General features: G+C 42.3%; 2 protein-coding genes across 4 annotated transcripts; one reads left to right on the top strand and one right to left on the bottom strand.

Moving 5' to 3' along the window:
* Nucleotides 1–4296: 4296 nt before the first annotated feature.
* Nucleotides 4297–9316, top strand: LECT2 (leukocyte cell derived chemotaxin 2). The gene is made up of 7 exons (XM_059483726.1): nucleotides 4297–4367; nucleotides 4938–5070; nucleotides 6731–6882; nucleotides 7395–7565; nucleotides 7896–8016; nucleotides 8519–8670; nucleotides 9079–9316. Exons 1-7 carry the CDS (start codon nucleotides 4322–4324, stop codon nucleotides 9267–9269), a joined length of 966 nt encoding a protein of 321 aa, XP_059339709.1. The 5' UTR covers nucleotides 4297–4321; the 3' UTR covers nucleotides 9270–9316.
* Nucleotides 9317–10097: 781 nt separating this feature from the next.
* Nucleotides 10098–23427, bottom strand: LOC132080418 (F-box/LRR-repeat protein 21-like). 3 transcript variants are annotated; one of them, XM_059483581.1, is made up of 7 exons: nucleotides 23316–23427; nucleotides 19977–20072; nucleotides 18430–18570; nucleotides 15530–15979; nucleotides 14662–14784; nucleotides 14012–14183; nucleotides 10098–12882 (listed from the first exon to the last, which is right to left on the bottom strand). In XM_059483581.1, the coding sequence occupies exons 4-7, from the start codon at nucleotides 15899–15901 to the stop codon at nucleotides 12239–12241; spliced, it is 1311 nt and encodes a 436-aa protein (XP_059339564.1). In that variant the 5' UTR covers nucleotides 15902–15979; nucleotides 18430–18570; nucleotides 19977–20072; nucleotides 23316–23427; the 3' UTR covers nucleotides 10098–12238. The 3 variants fall into 3 exon arrangements, with proteins under 3 accessions (XP_059339564.1, XP_059339565.1, XP_059339567.1); XM_059483582.1 differs by having other exon boundaries at nucleotides 18430–18610; nucleotides 23316–23402; XM_059483584.1 differs by lacking the exon at nucleotides 23316–23427 and adding an exon at nucleotides 22251–22265.
* Between the last annotated feature and the right edge of the window lie 787 nt (nucleotides 23428–24214).

Raw genomic sequence — 24214 nt, 5'->3', positions numbered from 1 at the left:
AAATTTCACTTGTGCTTAAACATGGAAAATCACATTATTAAAGGGCTGCCTCACTACAAATTGCTTTGAATTTCTTTGGTGCTGTCATAAAGTTTGGGCTAGGTTCTGCTTTTTTAAGGCAGCTGGGGAGAAAAAAACCTGTATAAAGCTGAAACCCAAATCTTCCCTGGGGCCCATCACCAAAGCCATAAAGCAGCAGTGATGAAGTAACTCATTCCTTCTCCCCAGACTCCTGCTTCAGGATTGCCTTGGCACGCTCAGGTTTCTCTTTGTCCAAGTGAGGCATTTCTTTCCATTAGTAAATCAGCTGAAGGCTTTCCTGGGACAACAAGCTCTTGTTAACAGGACAGGGCTTCTCATGCCAAGGCTGCCAACTTGCTACTGGGAGTGGCAAGGGCTGAAGTGCTCTGCAAGTGCTCCAGGCTCACGGATTTCCTAGCACAGCAGCTCCTGTGGGGGCTGAGCATGTCCTGGCAGCATGTTTATTTCTTCTAACCACAGAAAGGTGTTTGCTGCACCTGTGAGAGGTGCTCAACCTGCTGCGTTTTATTCACCCTCCCCAGGAACCACTTTAATTTTGCTGTGAATGAAAAATCAGCATGTTCACGTAAATATTCAGCCCCACCTGCAGAGGCAGATAGTGACCAGACATTGAAGGCAAGTCAGTACAATTGAGTTGTGAGAATTTGTTGTGAAAAAAACCCCAACACTTTCCCTTCTTCTCCTTTTTTTTTTTTTTGCTTATATTTCAGCAGAAGTCTCCAGTTTTATCCAGGCTGACAAATATTTTAAAATTTATATCAGGAATTTGGTTGCCCTTATGAAGGAAAGACTCCCACCTACAATTCTCTTGTTTAAAATTCCATGTTCTAACACAGTTATCAGCTTATATTTAAGGAGAAGAACCCACTCAAAACTCCAGCTCTCCATGCAACCCTAATGAGAACTGAGATGACTTTTGTGACTGAGCAGGGCTCTGAGCCTCCATCAAGCCCAGCTTTGCCCCTCAAGAGTAACATTTTCACCTGTCCATTAATGACCACAGCTCTGCACTTCTCCAGTGTGTCCCACAGACAGTTTCCCAAGCATTTTCAAGGATTCATTATTTAATTACAGTTTTTTCAGCAGCACAGGGATGCTCTTACATAAAACCTCACAGTTTTAGCAGGGGCTGCCACCCAGCAGCAGAGGAGAACAAATAAATATCAGTTTCTATTTCAGGTTACAGACCAGTTGGGGCACAAAGTATAAGGAAATCCAGTTTTATCTTCTCAGTCCATTAAAAATTAACTGGGTCTAGAGGAAGGGAAAACACAATGTGTAGCTGACTCTGGGAGGGAAAGAGCTGGTAAAATACACAGTTCTAGAAATGTTTAAGGTGAGGGGAACGGTCATGGGGGAAGAAACAGGCACAATTAGGCTTTTGAGTAGACAGTTAGCAAACTCTGCCATGCAGATTTGCTTTGTTTCTGGACAGGTTCTGCACAGATTCATTCCCTTCTATCCCTTTTGTTTTATAGGCTTATATCACAAGGTCCCAGACTAACTGCCCAAATCCAAGCTATGCCCTTCCATTTCCTCAAGCCTTAAAGGACTTTTGGAGGGTTCAGCTAAAGCTTTGTCCTCCCCAGGAGATAGCACATAGGTAGCAAAAAGATATTTTGTGTTCTTAAGTTACTACCGACACTAAAGGGGAAATGCGGGGACCTCAGAGCCTTAGTGCAAAAGAAGGGAATCAGCATTTCCCAATCTAACCCACCTGGCTCCCCTCCATCTTCATGCCTGCTTGCCACCACAGGGAAGGAAATGGTGCAACTGCAGCTCCCAGGACTGTGCAATGCAGGGGTTGTTCCATATCCTTCTGTTACTGGGTGCTACGTGGCCAATTCATTCTTTCACAACCGCACATACCGACTGTTAAATTAACATCCTGAAATTAAATTAACACAAGCATCCCCCCAACTTCTGTTCTGAGCTGCCTCGTGCCCCAGGTGAGAGGTCTGCACCTGCCAGCTCACCCAGGGAAGATGGGGAAGGCACTGAGACATCCCCAATGCATCATCCTTCACTTGAAAGCTGTTTTATTGAGAGTACATTATCGCAAGTGCATTATATACACTGCAGTGGCATTTTGATCTGTTTTTGAAAGACCAGAGCAAGATACAATGCTGTTAGGATCTCTTAGAGAGAAGAAATAAAAACAAATGTTACACAGTTATGAGCAATTTGGAGTCAGCCCTGCACTCAGGAGAGATGGGAAAAAATCTGCAAAGAGCAGGGAGCTTAGAGCCATTTTACAAAGCACCAGACTGCAGAACAGGGCTCAAGAAAAACCTTCCTCAGTGTCTGTGCACCCATAACACCTCTCCTTCCTGTGCCTAGCAGCTTGGCTGCCTTTACAATAAGCCTTTCCTTCACAAGGCTTTGTAGAGCAGACTGAAGTGCTGCAATTCTTTCCTTGGTAAAATCTGGAGCATGCAAGTTCACAGAGTCTATAAAAATCAGTGGTTTCTCAAGGCAGGTCTGCCCCAGGCTAAAGTTATCTAATGAGGTATTTAAAACTCTCCCACTGCAAACTGAAATAAATCAGAAATAAAATCTAGTTGAGAGAGATCATTATTGCAGAAATCCCACTGGACACCTCTCAACTGGGATTGGTCAGGCATCCTCTGAAAAAAAGTCTTTATTTTTAAATGGTTTTGGTTGCAGTAGGGAAAAAGCTTCCAGCAGCCAGTGCAGAGCTAGCCAAGCTCAGAAACACTTTACAACCTCTCTGCTATGAAATCCTCACTGAAAATGCCACCCATACCACGTCCCCTGCTGACTGCTGCTGCTAAGGAGAGCTGAGAGGGTTTGCAGAGAGCTTGTGTCAAATGAAGGAGAATAAGCAATGAGTGTTGTTTCTGGCAAGGATCACACAAAGCCACACATCCCATCTTTCAGTTCAGGGGTAAGCAGCACTCCCAAACCCTGAATACCCACTGAGAGCCCTTCCCAGCACATTGTGTCATTTAGCAGCCAAGACTCCATTATATGAAGGAAATTACAACCAAAAGCCCCATCCAAGCTGGACTGAAGGGACAGAACTTTTACATAAATATCTGTTTGGTGGTCATGAGTGTGGAAACCAGCAGCTCTTCCTGGCAGCATGGAGAAGAAAGCAGCACGGATCAAACCAGCCAAACCACTTGTTGTAACCCCAGGGAGGGTGAAAAGATTGTTTGGGGATTAAATATTGGCTGTGAAGAAAAGCTTGGAAACGCAAGTGAAAAATTTGTCTCCAACTGCTTGTTCCATGGAGGCTTTCAGGAAACACAGTGTACCTTTTGCAAACCAGAAGTGGGGCAGAGACACATCTGTTTCTTCTCTGGATAAAATCTGTGGGGTTTCTAGAGGTCTCTGTAACTTGAAATATCAAATAATTTCTGTGAAAGCACCATGACTCATTTAAATTTCATATTACCAGGGATATGTCTGTAAAGAAAATCTAACGCTTTTCTGAAAGATTACCAGAGACACAAAGTACAATTAGTTTATTATTTATAGTACAATAGCTGAAACCAAGAAGGTACTGAAGGCATCACTTTAAAACCTAGAATTACTGAACTCAGGTCAGTTTTGCCTATGCAACGTGGGTTTGCAACTGTTGTTTCAGAACTTGAAGATGTTTTAATAAGTATTACACGGTTAAAACCCCAGGGTTTCAGTGAACAGACTTCATGGATTTAAGTGAAATAAACGACAATTTCAGCTGAACCAGAAAAAAGAAATGTTTCAATGCAAAAGCATCTGTTTTCCTTGCACAAGTGAATATTCATGAGTGCCAAATGCTTCCTGTGTTCTCAGTCACAAAGCTCTGGTGGGCACAAACACCCAGGGAGGAATGAGCAGCAAAGGACAAACTGGTGACATCCACTCGGGAGCTTTGGCCATCTTTTCCCTCCAGCTCAATCCTCTGAACCACATTTGTGGTTCCTACCATTTCTGGCTTAAATGTGACCTTACGCCAGGAAGGGGAAGAAAAGGTGTTAAGAAACAGCTCAACCAGAGTTTCCTGAAATGTGGGGTCATTTCCATTTCTTAATGTTAAGAGCCCAATTATTTTATCCATCTTTCCCAACCAGCTTTAACAACTCTCAGAGCCTGCAGAATACCACAGTGCCCAGTATGGCAACACCACCAGCCTGGAGCTGTAATACTTTGCTCCAGACAGATTGGCCAAGACAACGGACTTGTGCTTTCAAAAGCACATAAATACCTCAGGCAGCAGCTGTTCAATGTCTTTGACTGGATCAAAGAACACAGGTGACACGGCCCCAAAATGCCAGCTCTCAGTCTGGTCACTCTGGTCAGCTTGGTGACCACTGGTGAGTTGAGATTGCTGTAATGCAGCTGGGCTTCACAGGGTTTAGGTGGGCAATAATGCATTATTGAAATTCGCTTGTACATAAATAATGCTGAGGTTTTTTTCCCTCTAGTTTTATGAGGAATGATGGTAATGTGGACAGTTATGACTACTATAAAATATGGAATTAGATGTGCATTAAGAGACATATATTGCAGTAGTTGGAGCTTTCAGAAAGAATCATAAAATCATTATAGTTTGAAAAGATCTCTAAGATCATCGAGTCCAACCATCAACCCAGAACCATTAGAAAGTAAAAATAATTTATTTCACAAACTATTTTAAAACATCTTTATTTATAGCTTTGCTTTCTTTTTGGTGTATATACCTTAAATCAAGACATCAGGAAAAAAATGGATCAAGTCTATACAGCAAGTAGTAGAATGTCCTTTTACCTACAGTTTCTGAAATGACAGACTGCTTGGAGCTCATTTTCCCTTTAAACACCCTATTTTGTACCTGAACGCTTTCTGTTGCACTGGACTAAGGACATGGTTGATTTTTCCCTGTTTTTCCTCTCTTCCTTGTGCAGTTTTCACCGAGCAGCTGGATGCACACCCGCCCCAGCAGCAGCACGGGCACTGGGCACGGATCTGCAGCGGGAACCCCACCAACCGCATCCGCGGCTGCGACAGATACGGCTGCGGCAACTTCGGCGCCGACAGGTAACACAGCTCACAGGTGACACACCTGACTGACACGTAACACACCTGACTGACAGGTGACACAGCTGACTGACAGGTGACACTGCTAACTGACAGGTAACACACCTGACTGACAGGTAACACACCTGACAGGCGACACTGCTGACAGGTAACACAGCTGACTGACAGGTAACACACCCGACTGACAGGTAACACAGCTAACAGGTAACACACCCGACAGGTCACACACCTGACAGGTAACACACCTGACAGGTAACACATCTGACTGACAGGTGACACAGCAGACTGACAGGTGACACTGCTAACTGACAGGTAACACACCTGACAGGTGACACTGCTGACAGGTAACACACCTGACTGACAGGTAACACATCTGACTGACAGGTAACACACCTGACTGACAGGTAACACAGCTAACAGGTAACACACCTGACAGGGGACACACCTGACAGGTAACACACCTGACAGGTAACACATTTGACTGACAGGTAACACACCTGACTGACAGGTAACAGAGCTGACAGGTGACATTGCTGACAGGTGACACAGCTGACAGGTAACACTGCTGACTGACAGGTAACACATCTGACTGACAGGTAACACACCTGACTGACAGGTAACAGAGCTGACAGGTGATATTGCTGACAGGTGACACTGCTGACAGGTGACACAGCTGACAGGTAACACTGCTGACTGACAGGTAACACAACTGACAAGTAACACAGCTCACAGGTAACACAGCTGACAGATAACACAGCTGACAGGTGACACAGCTGACAGGTGACACAGCTGACAGGTAACAGGGCTGCCTGGCTTCCAGGGGTCACCTTGCTTTCCTACACTAAATGTGCAGGCACCAGAAAGAATACAGCTACACAGAGCTGACACTCAGAATGAGAGAATACTGCTGTCTGCAGACCTCTTGCTGATTTTTGGGATATTCCTTGGCAATCTTACAGAAGCACAGTGATAACCACTGCTGACAACAGATGCAGGGGTGAAGGAGCAGGATTGTTACATGAATCACAGACAGAGTAAAGGAAATGGAAGTATTTCAAGGATTTGTGTCATTTACCCTTGTTGCTTATACTCCAGAAATTCAACCAACACTCAGGAAGCTGAGTAGATTCAATTACACAAACTAAAAATCTGTCAGCATCACTGTCTTTAAATAAGGACCTCATACAACAACAGGTTATATTTCTCTGAAGAAACGCTTTTATATGTAGAATGACTCCCACTTTTTCTTGTCATCTCCTCTCCCCAGGCTCTAAAAGGGTTCATCTTCATTATGCAACTTTCAAATTTCTAAGTGAGAAAATGCCAGCCAAGATTCTATTTTACATGGCACACATGTTTTTTGGGATAAAATGGTACTTTTCCATAACAGTTTGAAATACCTCATGAACTTGGGCAAGTAAAAAATAAACTTAAATTTGAAATTTCATTCCACTCTGAAGAAGGTCAGAGTAATGTGAACAATTTGCAACAACAACAACAAATAACAAAGATGCTTCAAACCTGCTACTTCTGTTCAATTTCATTGCAGGTAAAAAATTTTTGTTAGAGAAGCTCCAGCTATCATCCTGCATTAAGTGACCAATTGATACATAACATTAACCTAGAGAGATGTCCCTAATTCTTGTATTTCTGCCTGCAGGCACAGTGGCAAAGGGAAGCATGCGGGTGTGGATGTCATCTGCTCTGATGGAGCCACGGTGTACGCTCCCTTCAGCGGGCAGCTCTCGGGACCCATCCGCTTCTTCCACAATGGAAATGCCATTGATGATGGAGTCCAAATCAGGGGATCAGGCAAGTAATTGACAGCCGGTGTGCTGTGAGATGTGCACAAGTAATCACTTCATTTACTTGAGCAAGGTCCCTGTGGTTCTTCAATTCAAGCACAGTGTTGATTAATCTTACATCCTCTCCAGTACGCTGAAATACTGGAAGACAGCACCAGCAGGATGTAGTCCTTTCCTATGCTTTTCTTGGAGAGGAGGGAAGAAAGGAGTTGAAAAACAGGTAGCAGGAAAATAACAACCCCAAATCAAAAAATAGGAAACAGTAAAAATAAAGCACCGGAAACATATCCTCAGTTTTGCTGAGAGGATGTTTTCCTGTCTCAATTTTCCAACACCCTTTTTTCCTTTTTGCCCTGGCAAATATAGTAATTTTGAGTTCACCATTGTTGGTACCTCAACTACATTTCTGCTTCATGCTAACAGTCTCCAGTGAGAGGCTGGCAGGGAATGCTGCTGGCTCACCCCAGGAGAAGATGCAGCTGGTGTTTCCTGACCCTGTTTCCTCTCCCTCTCTCCCAGGTTACTGTGTGAAGCTCGTCTGCATTCACCCCATCCGGTACCATGGCCAGATCCGCAGAGGGCAACGGCTGGGGAAAATGCTGCCCATGCAAAAAGTATTTCCTGGCATTATTTCTCACATCCACGTTGAGAACTGTGACCACTCTGATCCTACTCATCTGCTTACACCCGGTAAAAAATCCCATAACAAAAAAACACAACTCAGAACAAGAGTAGATTTGCACTCCAGGACCTGATACTCTTTTTGAAATGTTGTATTTAAAGCATTTTCTTCTATGAAATAATCCTAATCTAGAAATATTACCATCCAGCTTAGGTCTACATTCCATTTACATTTCCTAAAGGATTACAAATTTTATGGAGAAAAATCCAATTAGAAGCACGGGATGTAATGTCAGCATGTTCTTACCTAACTGTAAATCAAACATAGTAGTTGCAAGCATGCAAGTGATAAAACAATCTAGGAGTTAACTTTGATGTGCTGTGTTCTGTGTTTCAAAGATGTCCCACCCCTGCCACAACGGGCCCAGGACGGGCGCTGGGCTGCAGTGTGTGCTGGGAACCCTACCAACGAGATAAGAGGCTGTGATAAGTATGGCTGCGGATACTATGGAGCTCCAAGGTAATATAGTAATTGGAGAATGTGGGGTTTTGTTGTACTTCCACTGAAGTAAGAGTTAAATATTTTGTTTAGGTCACAAAAAAATTACAGCTTTGAAGGCTTGGGTTGGACTTGAGAAACTTTTAGGCTGCCTACATTGTTAATGACACTTCTCTGCTTGGAGCTTTTTATCAGACTGAGCCATGCCTGACCTGACCTAGAGTTGGGAACACTCCTGACTCAAGTGGAGGGTTGGACTTGATGTCCTTCACACAGCCACACTTTCTGTGACTCTATGGTCTTTATTTAAAGACCTGGAAGAAAGGCATTTTTCTCCAACTCTTAACAGGTCATCCACCCTTACATGACACTACCTCACCTACGGCTTTGCAGATCTTTCAGCCAGTTTGCTGACACTGTTTCTGCCCTAACAACCCTTTTCCAGATCTCCTTATGTGCTGCCCAACCTCTCTGCAGCTCTGGGCCTGAGCAGAGGTTTCTTTAAAGATGTGTTTGCTTGCAGACGCGATGGCAAAGGGAAGCACCGGGCTGTGGATGTCATCTGTGCTGACGGGGCCACCGTGTACGCTCCCTTCTCTGGCCAGCTCTCTGGGCCTGTGAAATTCTTCCACAATGGAAATGCCATTGATGATGGAGTCCAAATCAGGGGCCCAGGTACATAGCTATCTGTCATTTAACATTTCTTTGTTTTGAGGTCATATAGGATGTGTTACCTTGCAGTTAGCCACGTAGTTTTGCCATGTTTTTTTCTATCCACTTACATTCAGAACTTTTTGCTCCTGCTACAATGCAAGTAATTGAGTTCTGCAGAATGTCTTCAAGCTTCTCCCTTTCCTACAGCACAAATTTCCATCTTCTCCTTGCTTTCCCTCTTCTACCAAGTCAATGACTCCAACCACTACCTAATTTATATGACCACGGTATTGCTGCTATTTCAGTATTTCCACTATTGCTATCTCAGTGCAAAGGACAAGACAGACATTGTTAATATTTCTGAAATATAGTACAGAAGCACAAATGCTTCTCAGTCATCTGAGGTTTTCCCTCTTGTTTTTTCACCAGAGTTCTGTGTAAAACTACTCTGTATCCATCCCATAAGATACAGTGGTCAAATTTCCAAGGGACAAGTCCTTGGGAGAATGTTGCCAATGCAAAGAGTATTTCCTGGGATCACATCTCATATTCACGTTGAGAACTGTGACCACTCGGATCCTACAAGCAACCTTGAAAGGGGGAAAGGGCAAAGAGAGTGAAATGGAAACACAGTAAATTCCAAATAAATCCATCTCAGCATCCAAAAGTTGTTTTTCTTCTCATGCACTATAGTTTATACTATCACCTACTCAATACTTTGAGCCTTACACAAGCAGTGTCTGTTGGATGTCAACAGACTCACAAAACAAAAAAAGATTTGAGTTTTTATTGGAATTTGCATTTACCAGACAATCAGGAAATTAGCAATGATGAGCTATAAGCTTTCTCAAAGTCTGAACAATCAGCTAAAATGCAGAGTGCTCACTCCCTCCTGTGGCAGAGAAGGCACATTCCTGTCAGCTTCTCTCCTGAGCACCAGCTGGCTTCACTTGTTCAGATCAGGGAGAACAAATGCTCTAAAAAATCCCAACATTCATCAGTGCAGGCCTATTTAACTGGAAGCTTGGAGCTGCAACAAGCTGACATTAAACAGCCACATTTGATTACCTTAAAGGTCTTTTCCAGCCTCAGTGATTCTGTGATTCATGGCTTCACAGAAACTGCCTTTGTGACAGGGACTGAGAGAGGGACAATATTCAGAGCAGCCTTTTAAGAGCTTCCCCCTGAACTCTGTCACCAGTGTTTATAAATACACCAACACTGTTCTGCTGGCTAGAGAGACAGGGAGGACTCCAGGACTTCGCAATGACTCACAAGCTTTGTTCACACTCCATTTTGGGGTCTGCATGTCGAAAATCAGGTTTCAGGCACAAAGGTGAAATGACAATGACTAATTTGCCATGCTCCAGTCTCTCGCAAGGCTTGTCACATACATTGCTTCTAGCAGGAGAGAACCCCACGAGGACACAGTGCAACAGATGGATGAGTCTAGTGCATGGGTTAAACCACTTTATTACATTTCCATTTGAAGCAAACCACACATCTTGAACCAAATACTGTTTGGAAATATTTCAGTTTTGTGTTTAAATTATAATCCCCTGGATTATGGAAGTGCTCAGCTCACAGCCTCTACCAACCAGAGTCAGAGAGATGCTTCTTAACTGTGCAACAGGCACAAAAGCATTACTGACTCAGGTGTGTGTAACCTTGAATCCTTGGGCTTCCAGCTGGGAACAAATGTGTCCAAGAAAAGTGTGGTTTAACCCTTGAGCTGCTGTTTTATGGAAGTGGGGAAGAAACTCACTTATTCTCTGCTGTAAATGCACTGGTTCTAGCTGGGTAGTTCCTTTGCTTCACAGGAGTAGAATGGAGCTGTGGATTTGTACTGGAACTGGTAACATGGGGATGTTTGTGCTGTAGCTGAGCAGTGCCTACAGAGCCCAGCCCTGCCCTGTGTCCTGTACTGCCCCAGCAGGCAGGAGGCTGAGGATGCCCAGCCTGAGGTGGCAGGGACAGGACAGCTGAGGCCAGCTGACCCAAGGGACATTCCATACTTCGTGACATCAGGCTCAGCATATAAAGCTGGGGGAAGGTGGAGCAAGGGGGGTGTTTATGTTTATGGGGGATGGAGCCCTGCTTTCCTGGATTCCCTTTTTGGGGGTTGCCTGCCTGTGTGGCTCTTGCTTTCCTATTAAACTCCTTATGTCCAGCCATGAGTTTTCTCACTTTTACCTTCCGATTCTCTCCCCCATCCCTCTGGCTGTGAGGGGCTCAGCTCACAGCCAGGGTTAAGCCATGACAGTGACAACCACCACCAGCAAATTCATGCAGACTTCTCATTATCAATAGGAAGATGCAACAAGTGTGGCACCAAAATCATTACAGCAAAAATTTATATACAATGCATTGAAGTTTACAGTGTGCAAAATGTTAACACAAAAATACATACTCTAATTTACATCAACTCACCATGTCTTTCCCCTTTTAAGAAAATAAAATATAATACAATCTGTCTCAAAAAACAATTAAAAGCAACAAGTATTAAACAGTCCTGAATTAAATATTTCAGGATTACCTTCAGCAAGCCTTTCTCTAGAAATCAGGGCTTACACAAAGCTATGGAAGAAACAGGTGAGATTTCTACAGTCCATTTAGTCCTCCAAGTGACAATTTTAAGTGCTATAAATTCTTGATTCCAAATAGAAATTGATCAAAGACAATTGTATGGCCTTTGATCTTTCCTTCTTACCAGCTACATTTATAAAATCTTTCTTATTTCTTAGCAATGAAAGCATGGAACAGCATTCAGACATCAGTCTTTGATTACAAAGACTTGAGCCCAAATCCAAAGCTATTCCCTATTGTCCTGACAGTTTCCAAAGTGCTTTATTACTCATTCAAGCAATCAATCTAGAACCAAACTTATAATCAGTAATTTGAACAAAATCTCTTTTTCATCCTTTTAACTCGTAAGACAAAAACAACATACTGTACAATGCATTCTCTAGTTTCTGTAATTTGACAAAATTACTTAAAGTGCAATTTAGAGCTGGAAAATTTCTTGTAGGCATAAGCTTATTAACATTTTATTATACTGCCATGAATTTAAGCTATAATATATCTGATTAACCTGGGATAGTGTATTTTAATATACAAGCTTTTACAATTAAAACGTTATTTAAAAAATAGCTATATAAAACATCATGACAAATAATACTGTACTCAAAATTCTATCCAGCCTTCCACAGATAGATTTCCTAAAGGAAAATAGCTTCTCTTCTGACTAGATCAGAAAGAGTAAACAAAGACATTAAAAAAACCCAAAAACCCAAACCCACTTGAAAGTAAACGGAATGTTGAAACTGAAGCTCAGAGAAGCCAAAATTCATTGAAGTTTGAAGCGCCTGCAAACCACAGACAAACTTTCAGAACCGTTAAGTACACTTCAATCTATTTTCTATTTCAATATATAAGTAATATTTTAGAGTGTTTTGCTGTTAGTCTAATAGAGGTTTTCTCAAGGAAGAAAAACTCAAATCTGGAAGAAAATTTTCACATTTGATTTTTAAATTTTTTATTTGCATAGAAAGCAGCACCCCCATCCCACAATTTTATCCACACAGAGAATTTACCACGTGGGCATCATATCAGGAAACCACATTCTTCCAAGGTGTTTGGAGACTTCCAGATGGAGCCGATCCAAGCTGTAATCACTATCTGGAATCAGCACCTCCTCCATGATGGAAAGCTGAGTAAGCCTGCCCCCACACATCTTGACAAATTCAATAAAACCTCTGCAGGTGACCTCACACTCCCCCAGCCCCATGGCAGTCAGGTTCTTGCAGCGCTCAGCGATCTGGATCAGTTCATCATCCAGGGGCTGGAGTCCATTGGCGCACACGACCAGCTCGATCAGCCGGGGGCAGTTCATGCCAATGCGGCCCAGCATGGCCTTGCTGACTGCACGGCCGAAGTACAGGTGTGTGACAGGTGTTTCCTCTCTGAAGAAAGCATCAAATTCATCTTCATACAAGAAGAAATACATGACAATGTTGACTTTGGGGGAGTGTTTAACAAGAGCGTCCCAGCTTTGTTTTTTAATGGTGTGAAACTGAACTTGGCCGGGATTTTCACTCACGACGTCAATGCGAAGGTGTTCCAGATCAACGTGCTTTTCACTGGAAAGAGCCAGCAGCAGTTCATCACTTAATATGTAGTAGTTCAAAGCCAGCTCCTTGAGTCCATGGCACTGATCAGCCACACAAAGAATGCCTGAGGAATAAAAAAAATTCACTCTCTAAAACAAAAAGTGAATATAAGCACAGCTGCTCTCTGTAAAGCTGGCTTGAGTTTTCATGCTTATATCCAAAGCCCATGAAGTTCCCAAGTTCCAGGTATCCACAACCTTTTACAGAGTTCTGGCCATTAACACTTTAAGTAAAAGACACAAGTCACATTCATCCTGGATCTGCATATCTCCTCCTCGCCCCTCCCTACGCAGAATTTCCTCAGTTTGAGGAAACAACTGAAATCAAGTCAGATTCAGCTGAAGTTGCTGCCATTCCCTTCCCTAACACTCATTCCTTCAACTTCTGACTATTTAAATCACCACCACCCAGTTTAACAGCTATAACCTTCTGTGAATTAACATCTAAATAATGTTAACTCCTCCTAATCTGCAGGAATATGAAGAACACAGATAAAGCCATCTTTTGTGGACTCCAGAAAAGAATAAATGAATAGACCAGACCCAGACTTCTTTTTCCTAGCACTAAGGAGAAAGGAAAGTGAGAAGGGATCCTGAAGCCCTCTGAAATTTCAGCAAGGCTGGATTCTGAAGTGAGTCCTTCACCAACCAATGAGGAAGTCACCAGTCCCAGATCTGGACACACGAGGGCACTGTGCAAGCTGGAAACACTCACAGTCTAATACCACCGGCTTCTGAAATTTGTACACACTCTCAGCACCTTGCAAAACAATTACTGACAACTGTTATCATCTTCTTTATCCCACCAAGCAGTGGCTGATTCATGGATCAGGGATTCAGGGATTCCCACAGAACACCAGTTAGTTAAGTTTAGAGATCTGCACACACATTAAGGAGCACCCATTAGGTTATCCTCACATGGTAAAGCAATGAACATCACATCATTTCAGTAGGTGTGAAAGGCTTGCACTAATTTTGAAGGCCTCAAGGCCTATCATCAGAGGCAGCAAAGCACCTGGAGAAAATGAAAAAATATCCCCAGGATTCCAGAAGATGCAGTCAAGTGAGTAGCATCCCCACCTTCATCAACCCATTCACTATCACTTTCTTCTTCACCTTCCAACTGTCCAAACTCCAGACTAAGTCAATTATGTTTTTTTACAACTCCATTTTTCACATGCATTCAGTACTCACCAGCAGGTGAAACATGAGGACAGCTGCTCATTTTTAGTAGTTTTAGAGTATCACTGTTGTTAGCAACAAGAACCTTCAAGGAAGGATCATCAAGGGGTGTGTCATCTATCTTGATTGATGATAATGACTTGGAATTCACAAAAACTACTGTCAGTGCTGATGCAAAATGAGCCTATTTAGAGAAATTGAAAGAGGGAAAAAATTCTATAATAAGATGAGCAAAACTTCAGGGCTTTGACCTCACATTCAACACAGAAAGTACAAAAATAAACACTTCCCATGGATCCCCTTTTTCATGTAACAGAATTATTTCAACATAATCAGAGGGGATCTTTGTTTAAAAACATGCTGCTGCATGTGACAGAATTAACCTTACACTCATTATTTATCTACTTTGATTTATCATTTCAGTGTAATACATTGATAACTACAGGGGTAAATGGATACAATGATGAGCCTGAAATATCTGGAGTTTTTCTGTAGAAAAAAAGAAATGCCCTTCTGTTATTACGAAGAAATTCTTCTGTTATTACGAAGTAACTAGAGACTGTTTCATAAAATTGCCATCAACTTAAGAACAGAACATTAAGAAAGCTAAAGTGGTTTAAGAGTGAATTAAAATATGCTAGTTACAGTTTGTAAAACTTTACCTTAGAGACATTCATGAAGCTTGGTTTTGCTGTAGAGATCAAACCTAGTGTCTTGATAGAACAATTCACCAACTGAGAAAGGATGTCACAGGCTGCTTCTGCTGACTCAGTACTACTATCAACCTATAAAAGCAATTTAAAAATAGTGAAGTCATTCTGCAGTATTATTTAGAAAACAACACCATGGATACCCAAGACTGCAGATTCCACATCTACTCAGCTCCTGATTGCAATCATCACAGGCACAAAGTGCAACATTGACAGAAAATTTCAAGACCAGAAAGAGTTCAGGGAAGTTACTATTAGAAAATTTTTCTGAGTATGACTGCTGGGTAATTCTAATATGAACACAAACCTTAAATCTAAGTCTTGTCTTCAAATAACCTTATGTTAATGCAATAGTGTTACAGTACTGGTGCTACAATACACAGTGATATGCGTGCATTTTTTTTAAATGCCAATTTTTAGAGCCCAAAAAAGACTTGACAAAGTCCTTGCTCCAGCAAATGAATCCTTTTTATCCACATGGACAACACCTTTGCATCTTAATAAATAAATAAATAAATAAATCTAAATAATGAACTGATTCAAAATTCGTAAGCCTGAAGAATAACTATGAACAAATCTCTTATTCTGCCTCACCTTCCACCTCTGTTTCGCACCACATCCACTATTTCTTAATTCTGCAGAGGTTAGAGTGTACAAAATTGGATGAAACTGGCTGCACATATGAAAATCAAACATTGCAGTAGTTGCATTTTTAAACACAAGACTTGCCAGGTACAAGCCTTAAGGCAGCTGACACAGAAGAGCTGCATCCCTCGTGCTCAGTGACGTGCCACTGACCCACAGCTCAGCCACAGCTTACCTTGAAGCTGACGTACTGCAGATGGTCAGCGTGCCTCTTGATAATCTGCTGAATGAGATCTGGATGTGTAGACTTTAAATAAGAAGTGGCTGGCTGGCTAAGTTCAAATTCAAACCTCCTCCAGAGATCTGGGATGTGAAAAACTTCATTCCACCTTCGACAAACAGAAGATGCCCTGGCTCTATCCACTAAAGTCAGGAACTGAAAAACACGCAGGATCACGTGGTGTGGAAGGCTGCCCCAGTCCATCGAGGTGCACGGCTCAGATTCCCCAAACCCTGAGCCACATAAACTAGTTTTCTGTTTTTTGTTTGTCTGTGATGTTCCAGGAGCTTCAGTTCCAGCCACCACCTTCTGCCCAGCTCTCTTCATGGTGAAAGTTTCAGAATGTAACAATCCAAGGTATTCAAACTACACAGGTTTCTGAAAGGTCTCACGTGCAACAGGTCTCTAGAAAAACACAGAAGATTATGGGAGGAAGGGAGAAAGGCCAGTGGAAACACAGTAAGCAATAACAAGTTAATAACATTTAAATACAGCACATTATTTTGAAAAGAAGCATATCCATATGTCAATACCCAGGGCACAGATATTGGCAAGGACCTTCTCTTTCAATACCTGTTATTTTGTACAACTTGGATGTTGTTACTTTAGAGAACTTGGACTTGTTAATTTACCAAGTGTAGTTTCATGCAGTAGTATTTCATAGTACATAAAGCATTTTATAGGGATCAAGAAGTATTTAAAAGCAATTTAATTCAGAAGTAGAAAATGGATTGTTTAATTCAGAAGTAGAAAATGGATTGTTTAAATTTAAACTCAGTTGACAAACTATGCAATCTACTCATGATCTCTAAAAAAGGTTTATCAACTAAAAAACCTAATTCATAAACTCCTTTTTGAAACACAGATAAACTTGGAACAGACTGTTCAGAAGCCAGGAAAGTTTTGCCCACCTTCCTCAGTTTGCTTTTTTTCCACATGTCAAGCAGAGCAAAGTGTCTGCATAACTAACAGTAAAAAACTTTAGAGGCCACTTATCAAAGCAGGGCAAAGTAACCGAGGTTCACATGCTGTTTTTCAGCAGGAAAAGGACAGTGACCTTGGAAATCAGCAAACTGCATGGATCTGCTTCAGCAAGGGACATCTGCCTCACGAGCCAGAGCTCAGAAGAGCACCATAATAAAAAAGCTCTGCTTTCACAGGCTGAAGCAGTGCAACCTAACCAAGTCCATTCTAGACTGAATTCTGTTGTTCAGTCAATTTTCAACTGGCTCTGCCACTTCTTATAGCAGAGGTTGAAGCCCCTTCTCAAACGTCCCACTAACCAGATGTTCATCCAGACCTCCTCTCTCCCCAACCTGTGTGAAGTGAGTATTCTCAAACCAGGCATTTTTCAAGAAAGAACAGAGCATATTATCTATTTCTACTGAACAAACTTCCATGGCAACCCCCACAGCTTGCTTTTTCTGTACTGAAAATTTTCCAAGTATCTTTATTATGGAGGGGAGGGGGAAAGGAAGAAAAAAACCACAAACCCACAAATCTGTGTATTGCAAAAACAGCTGCCAAAATACATACTAACCTATCAAAAATTTACTTGGCATTTTCCACAACCTACAAAAAAAACCTGATCTGTTTGGCTCATTAGTGTCTGATAAACTCAATTTTTATGAAAAAAAAAGCATGTGCATTCTTTGACAAAGTGGAAAGAAAAATACAGCAAATTTATTAAGGGCTGTTCATACAACCAGCTTCACTACTGCTTGACTTGCTGACAAATTATCTCAATCATCAAGGAATTTATTTTAGCAGTTCTTATACATATTCACCCAGTCTATTTAAATTTCCATCAGCAATATATGCAGACAGATAAGCCAGCAGTACTCTTTAAATTATATTAAATAATAGTTTTTCTTCCATGAGTAGACACGTGGCTCACACTAACAGTGTTACTAATGTAATGAAGATTCAGGCTCAGCATGAATAAACATTTTGCTATTAGACCATCAAGTTATCATCTACACAACCATGTTTTATGACTTTAGACTACTTTAAGTCACACAACAAATTCCAAACCATTAAGTGTGGATGTAGTAATTAACCATTACAAAACTCTTACAGTTGATCACAGCCTTGCTAAAATTAGCAAAGGCTAAATACCTTTTGAGTCAAATATACCTGTTGCTTGTTTTTCTTCCTCCATACTTGGGAGGAATTACAGACTTGACTGTTTACTAAAAGAAAAGTCTAGAACAAAAAAATGAAATTGAACAAATGCTATTGTTTGAGAAGCTTCTTGCTTTTGCTGTTCTCATGCAGATCTGCACATCTTGGTTAAAGATTGGTCTCTGATAAAAAATGGAAATTTCTCCTATCTTACTTGAAACTTACTTGAACTTCATGGGTGCTGATTTGGCTCCCACAAGGGAGCTCTGACATCTGAGAACAACCAGAAAGGGCATTTCCCTAAAGCACAGGTCAGGCCACAGACCAGAAGCAGCACTCCAGATGTAGGAAGAGATGCAGCATAGTATTGCTGATATACACAGCATCTATGCTGTGCCTGCTGGAATTTGGCCAGAATTTGTTCAGCCTTTAGAAACTGCTGTCTCCAGAATTTCTATGTTTAGAATTCTACACTACAGTCCTTTATATCTAGAAAAATTAATTCCTATCACTCAGTGTGGGATGCAAAGCCAGAAAAAGGTTCCATTGGTTATGCATTGCACGAAGCCCCAATATTTACTGCAAAAATAAGAATCCTGATTTCATTCTGAATCCTTGTGAACAGTATATATTTTAAAACACAACTGAAATTGGCTAAATGACAGTCCCTTGTGATATAATCCAGGCAGCATTCAAATGAGAGATTTACACACACACACACACAGCCCTACCTTCAAAGAATGTGGAGGTTCCTGTCAAGTTACCAGCACCTTTCTGGTATCTGAACATCCATCCCACTCTTGAGTCATCCTGTATGTGTGCATGGATTCCTTAACCAGAAGGCAGAGATGGGTCCCAGAAGATGAACCGACCTGTGAAGCCACCAACCACAGAAAAACTGTTCTGCAGTGTCTGGGAAAGCCATAGGAAAGACTGACATCAATTTGGAACAGAGACTGACACAAATAGAACCCACTGCTCTGAGGGCAGATGTGGAAGCAAAGCAACAGAATGTAACAAGCATATTAGTGTAACCAAACATTATCTGAAAAATACCATTTAACTAAGGGGAAGGTGTAACTGTTGGCAAAAAAACAGCTTTTGCATTATCTGCAGTTTTAGTCACATAAGCACTCTTGCAACACAGATACACCTCTGAATTCTCAAGTATTACCCAAAGAAAACTACAAACCTTGATAACGAATGTTTAACTTTTTTCAGCTTATATACAGGTTATATTTTTTCAATCTATGCCAAAACCATGTGAATCAAAAGTTATACTTAAAGACAGGACCTCTGATACTGTGACATTTGAGGATCCTTGACGTTAAACTTTACTCACTTTTACTCCAAAAGTATGCTTACTGCACCATGATAATCTTGACAGTAAACAAACAATATTGGCTAATTAAACTGTACCTAGAAAAAAAATATCAATAATGTACAAATATCCTCTCACATACTAATGAAGAAACCATCCTGTGTCTTAGTATGACAGAGTATCTTGGTGCACTCTGAGAAAATAGACCCAAACCCACCCATATCCAGTTACCAATTTTACATTATCTGGAGATGCTTTAATGGAAAGCTACAAAAACAGCAACACCCACCTCACTAAATCATGACAGATTGTAAAAACAGAAGATGTTTACCAGGTATTGTGTTCAACCAGTAATAACACCTACAGAAATCTTCCAATGCTGAACTTCTCTATTTTTCTTTAAAAATTGGACAAGACTTTAGATTCTACCAGATCATATCATCATCTTTAGAAAAACTACCCAGTTCATACCAGCTTTATAGATGCCAAGCTTAACAAAGGTGTAGTATACACTATTTAAGAATATATGAGAAGCAGCCCCCCATCTTCCACACAAAATCAAACTCAAGTACTGCAATCTGTGCAAGTAATGCTGCTGCTCAGCTCACACACCAGAAAATTTGGAGCTGAGTAGTCATGCTTGTCTATAAAGAGAAAGCTGATACTCATTAGTAAATCTGTTTGTGGGAGGCACCTGAAGAAATCTGTCATTTATGGTGGCGTTGTATTGCACAGTCTGCAAGTATCACATGTTCTCTCTCCTGTGAAGTGAGCAGAGTCTGTACAGCACACAGAATTCATTTTCAAAAGTACTGTCAGTGTCTAACAAATGAAAGGTTTATAATGCCACATATAAACAGCATGCTTAAATAACATTATACACTGAGATGCAATTTAAAGATTCAAAGAGAAGTGTATGACGTTTATTAATCACATACTTTGAAACAACTTTCTTACCTAAAGAATTCTTCCAAGTTACAATAGGCAATAAATGAGTGAACTGAGGCAGCTGCAGCCATGGGGCACTCACATGCATCTGTCTGCTTTCCCCTCCTGTCCAGATAAAAGGCCATAAAAACCTGTGTTAGTTTTGAAAAAAAAAATCATATTACATCCAATTCAAAAATGATGGGGAAATACAGTGACATCGATTTATTAATTTTCTTGCTTTTGTAAAGGAGCTTGAGGGGGTCATCTTAACACATGGTAACTTATCCCACAATGCAAATATTATCACTGAAAGGAACATGAGGTGGGATTAAGTATAAAAATGATGGGAAACAAATGTTGCAACTGCATTTACATTTCCTGGTCAACAGTACAATGTAAACAGCAAGTTATTCAGTATTTGCATTATCATTATCACTACTAGTGAATCTTGATAAACAACACCGTAGCTACCAAAGTAATCTAAGAGTCATGAAAAACAGAGGAAAAAAACCCACCCAAATGTTTTTTCCTGCCTTCCTCCTTTCTGTGGCTGTCTAATGGCCTGTGATGAGCACAGAGGCCATATGGCTCAGCTCCCCAGCACAAACGTGCAGAGCCCGGGCCTGGCTGCAGTCACACGGCAGGAGCTGCTCCCGACAACAACAGAGCTCCCAGCCCGCAGCCACCTCCCTGTTTACGAGCTGCTGGCAGCCAGGTGACAGCCAGGGCCACCTGGCCAGGTGCATCACAGGCACTGCATCAAGGGCTTCACATCAGAAGTCCCTTGCCTCCCTCCTCATTATTTTCTTTTAATAGGACATTACATATGACAGTATGTTTCTGTTTCAGTCTTCTATCATAAGTAAATATTCAAAGCTTTACCCACAGGAACACCACCAAGAAATTTATTTTGTAAGAACACACCAAAACCCTGAAATCTTTGTTGTGATAAGCTTTACATTGCTTTTACATACCCCATCATGGGGGTGGGGGATGAGTACCCTTGCACCTGTTCTGAACTCAGGATTTCAGTGTTCTTCCCAACACTCCTCATGCGGCCACAGCCAAAAGTAATTACTAAGAGTAAACTGACATCTGAAAATCAAGGAAAGGACTGGAATATCCTTTTGTAGTAATAATTGTATCAAATATGGGTAGTCAATAAAGACTGCCTACAATGCTCAGCAGGCTTGTGAATTTCACAGAGATGAGACCTGTAACAGGCAAATAACCAAGAGTACCCCTGAGGAAGAGAGCTTCCCTTGAACAGACCTGTCCCAAGACCCCTCAGAAGAGAAGGAAGTTCATGCTTTTACATTGCAGATAAGAACTAGCAGAATTTCAGATAGTACATTTAAAAAAAAAAGTTACTGCAAATGACTCTTAGCAGTAAAAACATAATCAGATGTACATCCAATGTACATCTGAGTGTCTAAGGCCAAAAGAAACATCCAAAGCAATGTAAATATTAGCACATGTAAGCAGAAATGTATAAAATAAAGTATTACAGTTATCAGAGATGCAATCAAATACAAGCTTGTTATGCAAACAACAGCGAATTGTTATCTAAGGTAGTTATCCAAATGATTATCAAAGATAAACAGCAGCAACACAGTCATTGAAATGAAACACTTTGATAACAGCTGAGATGCACCAAAACTATTATCCTCATTTGTATAAGCAAAGTATCAAAAATTGGTGCATGCCCCCCACACAGCTCTACCTGTGATCCAGTATTTTGACAGCTGCACATTATCCTACTCAAACTACCTCAAATGCACTAAAATCAACAGCAATCAGAAAAAATCAAGTTAATTAACTGTTTCTGCAACTTATCCTGCCAACAGAGCTGTAAACTTCTGCTAAAATTAAGACATTAAAACCTCTCCTGTGGCATGGGGGCTTGGTGGGGGATTTGAAAAGTGGTCAGCAGTGGTTCTCTTAAACAAGCCTTCAGGAGCTGTTCACTACCACCCAGGCTACAACATCAGTCCAAAAAAAAATGTCATTACTGTAAACAAACTTATCACAGATGCAAGCCACAAAATGTAACTGCTTCCTCTGATTTCTGGATTTCCCTTCCAGTTCTTAACACCGGGACTCAACAGGAATTAACAAAACACCATACAATCAGGTTTCTAGTAGAAACAGTAGCAACCAAACACAAATGCAGCAAAACCTGAGTTCCCGAAAAATAAAAACCCTTCCAAACAAACAAGCTTGGAAATATTCTGGGATAAAGCTGGCAACTTTATCATTAAGCTTTAACTTTCTAACACCTGGAAATTAATGTTTACGGACCTGCTTTACACGGCTGCAATACCGGTCCCATCAATCACGGTGTCCCCAAGGAAATCGCAGCTCAGTGACAGCACCCGAGGCCACCCCCTCACCACGTTAAGGAACTCAGAATGCAGAGTCTGGGCAGGCAGCCCTGGAAAACTGCTGCCACCACAAACCCAACCACTGCGTGTGGTGCAAAACATAGGTGAAAAACACGTTTTAAGCATAGTTCTCAGAAGATCTACTCCTTCAGGATGATGAGCTCAGAGATTAAGCTTCTTCTTCATCTAGGGCATATCAGACTTTTAATGGGTGGCATTTTTGCTTCTGAAGAGGATTATTTAGGTTTTTTTTAATCAGTCATTTTTTTCTCAAAACTGAGCCTCTGACTCAAAGGATTTAGCACATTTTTAGTACGTTTATGACAAACCCTCAGAGTTCTAAAAATAACCATATTCAGCTGAACATCTTAATGCTTGCATTAATTTTAACTCAAAAAATACAAATGCATTGCCACTTTTAGTACTATTTCGGTGGTGAAATTTAGATATTGGACTTCTACTGATGCATTATTTTTAGAAGGAAGCTCCCCCCTGTGCCCCATGCCCAGGACCCCTCATTTTACACAACGCACATATGAGGCTGCACAGCTCTTTAGAAAAGCTCTCTGGAGGGTTCACCAACACGCCCACGGCAGGAATCGTTACTTCCATAGGTTTTCTTGAAAACAATCGTTACTTCCATAGGTTTTCTTGAAAACAATCGTTACTTCCATAGGTTTTCTTGCAACCTTCCCACCCCACTTCAGCAAGCCATGGAAGCTGTTTACACGGGGAAATCAGCTCCCAGGCACCGCGCTCGGTGAGAGCTCCCGGGATGGCACAAACCCAGAGCACCGCACACGAGCCCCTCACTAGGTTGGGCGCTCAGGTTCAATTTAAGCCTCCAGGAGCAGAGTGCGCCTGTCTGTCCGTCCGTCCGCCCGTCCGTCTCCGCAACCCGGGGCGCCCCCGCGGCCTGTCCCGCACCCCCCCCACCGGCCACCGCGCTAGGCCCGGTCCCCGCGGCCGCCCCGCCGCTCACCGCCGCCGGTGCGCGGCTCCCTCGCAGCGTGAGGCCGGACCGAGGCGCCGAGCAGGGGCAGAGCAGGGCCAGCACCGCGCTCAGCCCGCAGCGCCCGGGACACGCCGAGGGCGGAGCCGCAGCCCCGCCGCCCCAGCGCAGGCGCCGGGCGAGGCCGCGGGCGGCGGGCACGTGATGACGGCGGCGCCATTTCGCGCCCGCCGCCCTCGGCCCGCGGTAAAATGGGGGGGCCGAGGTGTGGGCCTGGGGCCAGCGATGACAGCCCCGCATGGACGGGGGCTGCTCCTGGCCTCCGAGCAGAGCAGGAGGCGGTTGGTTCCCCCTCACTAAGCCTCCATCTCAGAGTCACACAGTCACTTAGGTTGGAAATAACTCTGCGATCATCGAGTCCAATCTGTGACCAAACACCAACTTGTGAAGCAGACCATGGCACTGATAGGAAGGATGTGTGCTCGTGTCTTTCCGAGCAAGTCCATGGGAGAGGATATGGGTGTCAACGTCTTCAACATGGGTCTTAATGTTTCTACTCACGTCAAGCCGCATCTGGGTTACAGAACCCAGATGGTTTGACTCCTGAAACAGGCAAATGCACAACCCTGAGTTTCCGAATTTTGGGGGGAAATTACAGGTTCGAGGGAGGATTTGTGGTAGGTGGTTGGGGAAGGCTGTACCTTCCTACTGCCTCAGCTGATGGGGAAAGGAAGAGGACAACATGTGGCCAGGAGTTGAGGATAGAAAGAGATTGCGCCCTCTGAAAACTCAAGAAAGACCCCCACAGGCATGTGCTGCAATGGCCTCTCCTTGTTTATTGGAATAAAGTTTGAGGGCTCTTCTGTCTTTTTCATGGACACTGGCTTTTCCTAGTGTGATTTTCGGTATAACACTGAGTGTCATGTCTG

Source organism: Ammospiza nelsoni, chromosome 16, assembly GCF_027579445.1.
Source record: "Ammospiza nelsoni isolate bAmmNel1 chromosome 16, bAmmNel1.pri, whole genome shotgun sequence".
Taxonomy (NCBI): domain Eukaryota; kingdom Metazoa; phylum Chordata; class Aves; order Passeriformes; family Passerellidae; genus Ammospiza; species Ammospiza nelsoni.
Note: the sequence above shows the minus strand (reverse complement) of the source record. Positions and strands in the feature narration are given on the sequence as shown.